At 41.2% G+C, this 7,770-nt stretch overlaps 1 protein-coding gene across 3 annotated transcripts; it reads right to left on the bottom strand.

The window, feature by feature from the left end:
* Positions 1-4,015: 4,015 nt before the first annotated feature.
* Positions 4,016-7,770, bottom strand: LOC140281986 (programmed cell death 1 ligand 1-like). 3 transcript variants are annotated; one of them, XM_072376516.1, is made up of 4 exons: positions 7,619-7,770; positions 6,862-6,917; positions 6,368-6,727; positions 4,016-5,248 (listed from the first exon to the last, which is right to left on the bottom strand). In XM_072376516.1, the coding sequence occupies exons 2-4, from the start codon at positions 6,908-6,910 to the stop codon at positions 5,016-5,018; spliced, it is 642 nt and encodes a 213-aa protein (XP_072232617.1). In that variant the 5' UTR covers positions 6,911-6,917; positions 7,619-7,770; the 3' UTR covers positions 4,016-5,015. The 3 variants fall into 3 exon arrangements, with proteins under 3 accessions (XP_072232617.1, XP_072232616.1, XP_072232615.1); XM_072376515.1 differs by having other exon boundaries at positions 4,020-5,248; positions 6,368-6,730; positions 6,862-6,947; XM_072376514.1 differs by having other exon boundaries at positions 4,020-5,248; positions 6,368-6,730.

Genomic DNA, 7,770 nt, shown 5'->3' with positions numbered 1-7,770 from the left:
GGTCAGTTTCCATCTTCACTTTATCAAGTCCAAATACTTTGATCATCTTCTGTGTTTGCTTCGATAGTGCAGATTATTGCTATCACATGTTAAAGAGTGTCTGCTCCTCTCTTTCCCTCTCTGTCTCCTCAGCAGCAGCATTTGTAGTGAATGTGCCACAGAGCTCCTATCAGGCAGAGGAGGGGCAGAGCATCACTCTGGAGTGGACGTTCACAACCAAACCTGACAGCTTCTGGAGCTCCCTGATTATCCTCTGTGAGCTGATAACTGATGATGGAGGCTCATTTCTATATCATATTCATGAAGGTGTTGAGGTTTCAGAGTCTCAGGATAAACACTTTTCAGGACGAGTCCAGAGTGACAAAGACGCCCTCAGAGAAGGACGAATCAGACTTCATGTGTCCAGACTCAGGACTGAGGACTCTGGTCAGTATGAGTGTAAAGTGAAGAATGATTATGGCTCCGACTTTAAAAGATGTCGACTCAGCGTCTCTGGTGAGTTCACACAGTAGATTTAATCTTCTTGATATTTTTCCTGCTGGTTCTTGTTCATTTAGAGTTTTTCCTGCTGAGAGTTAACATGAGATTTAAAGCTCAGATGTTCCAGTAGTTAGCCATGAAGAACCACTACAGAACTAACCCAGTTTATCCAGCTCAGAGTTTAAAGTAGCTGAGAACCAACTGATTTCCATGAATCACCTTCACTTTTTGTCCTTTACAGCAGCTGCTGATCTCTCCCAACCTCAGAGACAGACTGAGAGTCCACAACCAGACACTTCAGGAGGGATCGGACTCTATGGTGTGATGGGACCGACAAGATTAGTAGCAGTAGCTCTGCTGGTTATACTCCCTTGTCTTAGTTGAACATAATCCACTAACAGGGCAAACTTCAGCGTAGTTATTCAACAGATCCCTGAAGGTCCATGAAGCTGCTTTTCCTGCACATCCAGACTGACCTCTGACCTTTTCACCTCTCAGTCTGCATGTACTGAGACTGTAATGGAAAATTAATTCTTATATGCATTGTATTGAGTGTTACTGTGTATAAGTGTATAAGGTCCTGTTTTCTTAAATTCCTCTTTACAATGGTGGGCTTGTTATAATGAGATAGCTGCACTTTAAGGGGAACAGGGCTGATATTTACGACTGTGTCTGGGTAACTGTGGTTTGGAAGGTATGTATGTAAGGTATAACTGTGTGTTTTTGCCTCAATGGCCAGAGCAACTCTGTATTTTGTACTGTGTTGTTCTCTCTTGCAAGATATTATTAATAAAAGCATCTTATCTCCTCAGAAGATAATAACTGACTCGCTGCGTTACTAAAATTTCCATAAGACAAACAAACAGAGGGTGAAAGACAGAGAGGACCAACATCTGAGAGAGACCAAGAGGACTCTGTGGATTCTTCTTCTCTGATTCTATAAATATAATCACAGAAGAAGAAGAAGAAAAGGCTCCATTATCAGTGGCTGCGAGGCTGCTGCAGGAGAAACTCCAGCAGCTTAATAACTTGTAATCAGTCCAGTAGATGGCAGTAATGCTCCTCACACAGCTGGAAGTCATGAGTGGAAATGGTCTCTGAGATAATAACAATCCTCAGAGTGATGCTGCTCATCAGGATCATCATTTATATGACTTATGAGGACATTCAATGTTGATGAACTCCAACTGCAAATACAGCTGCTCCACCTCGGTTTACAGTTGTTAACTGTGGCACGTCCATGCTGACGTCATGCGACTCGACTCGACTTGAGTCGCACAAACAAAGACTTTGACTTGACGTTTAAACAATCTTCATGTCATGAAATGACTGTTTCTGATCTTTATTTCATTAATTCTGATGTATGAAGGCTGATGGCAGGCTGAGCGCAACACAGCCTCACGCATGCGCGCAGCCACTGATATCAAAACTACTGTAACCATGGCAGCGTCAAGCTCATCTGGAACTGTGCCAGATGTTGTCTCATTTAGTTATAAAGCGTTCACACAGACAGCAAACAGGCCACTTAAAGTGTGTGGTATCAGGGTAAATAACGCCGGCTCAACTACGTCCAACTTCATCAGGCTCCCGAAACCGCACAAGGACAGGTCAGTCTGTTTATAACGTGAAAGGGAAACTTGGCGCGTATCGACGGGTACCGCTAATCAAACTAATCAAAGTAAGCAGTGCTGTAAACTATATGCAGATTATAGCTTCATTGTCCACTGCACGGCGCTGCTGATTTATCTGCAACAGTCTGTGAAATTTGGGAAGGACTTTGGTTCAGTAGGTTAACAGTCGCAGTTACGTCATCGAAATGACGTTGAAGCATGAACTACGACTAACAGTTACCAAACGAACTGCTCAGCCAAGTCTACGTGGATGTAGCTTAACGTTAACATAATTTCTACTTTAAAATAGCCCACTTTTACAATTTCAGCGACGCCTGATAAAATTCCAGGTTGACACTGTAAAAAAAACTGAAAAATGCACTGAAATTAAGCTGGAAAATGTTATGCATGAGAGGTTCAGGCCACACAGCCGGTGATAAATATGTCTGTTAATGTGTCCTGTGGTGCAGAGCAAACACACATATTTCCAAATACATTTCTATACTTCAAACAAGCTTTCGTGGCGTTTCTTCACACCGGATTGAAATAGCCCTGTTGAGTGAGAGACGTCTGGGTTTCTCTGTTAAAGCTGCTGCTCCCGACCCCCGGAGAAGCGGCAGATGATGGATGGATGGATGTTTTTTCCCTTGCACATAATTAGGTTCATCCATGTCAGCTGTCTTTGTTCCACAGCTGCACCCTGTCACCAATCAGCCCCCCCCACAGTATTTAGTTTCCAGGTTTCCCTCAGTGCAATGCAGAATCCTCATCTCTCTCTCTCTTTCTCTCGATGCTTCAGGTTCATGGTTGTTCAGCTTTTTGCTGTAATTTTCCATAGTCAAGTCTTGTCTTGTTTTGTTTTTCCACAGTTTAAGATTTCTGGTATCTGGTTCAGCTGAGCTTTTTGTTCTTGTTTGGAAATTAATCCAGTTTTTGTTTTGAACTCTGCATCTGGGTCCTCCCTCCACACCACGTCCCTGACACAAGTGGCATGTGTCTGATGATATAATGTTCATTTCAGTCATTTGAGACTTGACTTAGACTTGGAAAAAATGACTTGTGAACATGTCTGCTGTGATTCCAACATGAATAAATAGTGGATATGACCCATCAGAGAAGGTTTAGATCCGTTTACCCTGTAGCTCTGCTGGAGCTGTGATGCTGTTGGAGTAACTGAGACTCTGTGATAACCACACCTTCATATTCAGGACGGAGCCTGTTGGTTAAACTGTGAAACAGAATCATCCAGGTTCAGATTCAGATTCCTTCTTCTCTCTCAGCTGCTTCAGCCGCTGATTCCAACAACCCCTAAAGTCATTGTACAAATACAGCATCCATCCTGCTTCATAGAAACATGATGGATGGAAACAATCACTTCATCCACTTTCTGTTTTAGCTGAGATCCAATTCCAGTCTGATCTTTCTGACTGTTTCTATCTCCTGTTTTTATGTTTCCTCTCTTCTTCTCTGATTATCACCCTCTGAGAGGTTTGAATTGAGTTTCTGATCTCCATCGTAATCAGTTAAGTTTTCAGAAATAACAACAGCGTATCAGGATGGGACACAATAAAAACTAATATTCCCAAAAGTTTAAGAAACCACCTCTGCAGAGCTCTGACGCTCATGACCAAAGGAAGGATCAAACTGAAAGTAAATATCAGCTCCGCTGCTCTCCACACACAGTCTGTATCTTTCTAACATGTCAGCTTGACTCCAACATTCAGCCTCAGTCGGTTCAAAATGAAGTGAGAGAAGAAGAGAGGAAACATAAAAACAGGAGATACAGTCAGAAAGATCAGACTGGAACTGGATCACTTGATCTCTGCTCTGAATATCAGAATCAGAATACTTTATTGATCCAGATTAACTTTATGTTATTGGTAATGTGTTTATTGAAATTCTTTTGTTACAGCTGCATTTAAAGAGCATGAAAAGGAATAGAATATATATGCAACAATAATGATGGCATAATTAACCAAACAGAAATACTTATGAGCCATAATAACAGATTAACTGGTCCAACAGCGCCACCTTCTGGATGAACCGGGTACTGAATAAACAAACGCACATGGTGGTCCGCTGAGTAATTAACCACATGAACTATGTCAAGTTACAAGCTCACTGGAAACTCATCCCACTCACAAACATCTTCATTCTCATTATAATCAGAAACAATGTTAAACAACGACAAGATTTAAAAACTATGCATTTTTAATTTATGTTTTCAGTATTTTTTATTATTGTATATTATGACATATTACAATAATTATTATTATTATTTTTTTTTAATAAAAAAATTTAAAACAGCAGGTTGAATGTGACTTAAGGTCCTCATAAGTCAGATAAATGATGTTCCTGATGAGCAGCATCAGTCTGAGTGAACCACTTTGTGTCAACATGGGATTGTTATTATCTCAGAGACCATTTCCACTCATGACTTCCAGCTGTGTGAGGAGCATTACTGCCATCTACTGGACTGATTACAAGTTATTAAGCTGCTGGAGTTTCTCCTGCAGCAGCCTCTCAGCCACTGATAATGGGGCCTTTTCTTCTTCTTCTGCGTTTATATTGATAGAATCAGAGAAGAAGAATCCACAGAGTCCTCTCAGTCTCTCTCAGATGTTGGTCCTCTCTGTCTTTCATCCAGTTTGTTTGTCTCAGTTCATGAAGACAGTCTGAGAGGTGAAAAGGTCAGAGGTCAGTCTGGATGTGCAGGAAAAGCAGCTTCAGGGTTCTGTTCAATAACTGCACTGAAGATTGCTGTTTTATCGGTGGATTTAGTGAAACAACTACTCCAGATAATTTCAGCAGAGCTACTGCAAATACTCCCTTGTTGTGGACTCTCAGTCTGTCTCTGAGGTTGGGAGAGATCAGCAGCTGCTGTAAAGGACAAAAAATTCCACTACATCAGAAAACCTGGCTCTTCTACCCGTTCTTGTTTGGATTCTCCACTGATCTTTCAAGTTCAGTTTGGGGAGGTTGTGATGATTGCATCAGTGTTTTGTGTAAGCTGAAATGACAAAAGTAAATGAGCAGGAAATTCAGAGCTAATGCTGCTCCTCCTATCAGTCCCATTAAACAATAGAGTCCGATCCCTCCTGAAGTGTCTGGTTGTGGACTCTCTGTCGGTCTCTGAGGTTGGGAGAGATCAGCAGCTGCTGTAAAGGACAAAAAGTGAAGGTGATTCATGGAAATAGGAAACATTTCCCTCATCATTAGCAGCTGTTAGTAATTCTTCATCTGCTGTCAGAGAAACTGTTGTTCTGCTGCATTTTGTCTGTTTTCTCTTCATTTGCTTTGGATTTTGTGTTAACAGCTGACAGAATAAAATGTTGTGGATACTGTTCATATGTATGAGTCTATATGAACAACACAACAACACAAACAGAGACATTTGGTTCTCAGCTACTTTAAACTCTGAGCTGGATAAACTGGGTTAGTTCTGTAGTGGTTCTTCATGGCTAACTACTGGAACATCTGGGCTTTAAATCTCATGTTAACTCTCAGCAGGAAAAACTCTAAATGAACAAGAACCAGCAGGAAAAATATCAAGAACATTAAATCTACTGTGTGAATGTAACAGAGTCAATTATACAGCAGTAATATGCGCAATTATAATTACACAAAATCTGTTTAAATAGTTATTACCTGACATGTCTGACCTCCTGAGACAATATGTGGAACGTTTGAGACTCAGTTTCTGTACCTCAACGTTCATTTTTGAGGGTCCCTCCTATATGATATATCTTACGCTTTTGCCTCTCCCCTTTTGCTGGAGCCTTCCAGAGGTCAACCGAGTTCAACTGAGTTCAAACTACAACTCACAATGCCTGATTCAAACTAGTTATTTCTATGCAACCTTTTGTTTTGTAAAGCTCTTCCCCTTTTCTTATCTCTGAATAAAACCAGGCTGCTGCAGGGAGGATGCTGGAGGTTGCTGAGACACATAAACCTGTGGCTGAAGCAGCGACGGCTCTCACCTTTTGCAAAAGCTGAACTTAATACTGATCACTTGTGTGGTTCTTTCTGTTTAAAGTGGGACTTTGTTAATAAGGAACAAAACCCTATCAGTAAGCAACACTGTGGTCACAGAAATTTCTGTGTTTTAGCCTCTGTTAGCTTAAACTTATTGAGTAGTGCACTCACATATTTCTGTGTCAAGTTGGTCACGATTGACTGGAGGATTTTTTTGTTATTTATTTTGTCAGAATAAACGGGAAAAGTTTTCATGTTCATAAAAACACAACGCTAGAAACTAACCGGTTACATGAACTCACCAGAGACGCTGAGTCTACATCTTCCAAAGCCGGAGCCATAATCAGTTTTCACTGAACACAGATACAGACCAGAGTCCTCAGTCCTGAGTCTGGACACATGAAGTCTGATTCGTCCTTCTCTGAGGGCGTCTTTGTCACTCTGGACTCGTCCTGCAAAGTGTTCCTCCTGAGACTCTGAAACCTCATCACCTTCATGAACATGATACAGATATGAGCCTCCATCATCAGTTCTCAGCTCACAGAAGATAAGCAGGGAGCTCCAGGAGCTGTCAGGTTTGGCTGTGAACGTCCACTCCAGAGTGATGCTCTGCCCCTCCTCTGCCTGATAGGAGCTCTGTGGCACATTCACTACAAATGCTGCTGCTGAGGAGACAGAGAGGGAAAGAGAGGAGCAGACACTCTTTAACATGTGATAGCAATAATCTGCACTATCTAAGCAAACACAGAAGATGATCAAAGTATTTGGACTTGATAAAGTGAAGCTGGAAACTGACCACAGACACATGAAGTGAGGATGATGAGCAGCAGGATCCTGCAGATCATCTTCTCCCTGTGAGAGGAGACAGAGGTGAAGAGTCGCCTCATTTTACAGACACAGAGCTTTAAAAAAATGTAAAATGTTTCCCATCATGCACTTGGTGGAAAAACTTAACATCAGTGAAGTCGACCGATAAGCACCTTTGAAGAATTTTAAAGTAAAATAAGCAACTTTTCACAGGAAGAAAGAAAAAAGCATGGTATAAAGGGGGCATTGTCAGAATAACATTGGTGCTTCTCTCTTCATCTTATCCTCCCCACTCTCTGCTACATCCTATGATGCCTTCACTGACCGGTAAAACAGCTTTGAAGTATTTTTAAGCTATAAGGAAAACGCTGCACATATAACAGATTTATGGATATGTTATACAGAGGAAGTGAAGCATCTGAATCTCCCACCTCTGAACTTCCCATCATCACAGGGGATTACCAGCTCTCTTTTGTTTTTTTTTTATCTCACACCCCCACGCAGCATGGTTTAAAAAATGTGCTCTAAATGTAACAATTTGAACAAAAAGGATAAATTACATACAATTATGACAGTTACGACTGTTTTGAGCTGCTCTAAACTCTCCTTATCATGAACATGTTCCAGTATAACTGATTCTGTTCAAATCACACAGTAAAAGTAACAACTTTACTTTTCCAAACACAGAATTATTGTCAGAACAACAGCAACAAAGACTTTCTGTGTCCAACATCTAAACACATTACCTTCTCTTCTCTCCTTCTTCCTCTATAACATGAAGCTGTTATTCAGGCAGCTCAGAAGTTTGGTTTGTCCGCAGCTTGCTGAATAAATAGTGGATATGACCCATCAGAGAAGGTTTAGATCCGTTTACACTGGAGCTCTGCTGGAGCTGTGA

Source organism: Leuresthes tenuis, unplaced genomic scaffold, assembly GCF_036924035.1.
Source record: "Leuresthes tenuis unplaced genomic scaffold, fLeuTen1.0.hap1 SCAF_22, whole genome shotgun sequence".
Taxonomy (NCBI): Eukaryota; Metazoa; Chordata; class Actinopteri; order Atheriniformes; family Atherinopsidae; genus Leuresthes; species Leuresthes tenuis.
The sequence above is the reverse complement of the archived record's forward strand: the minus strand, read 5'-3'. Positions and strand labels throughout refer to the sequence as shown.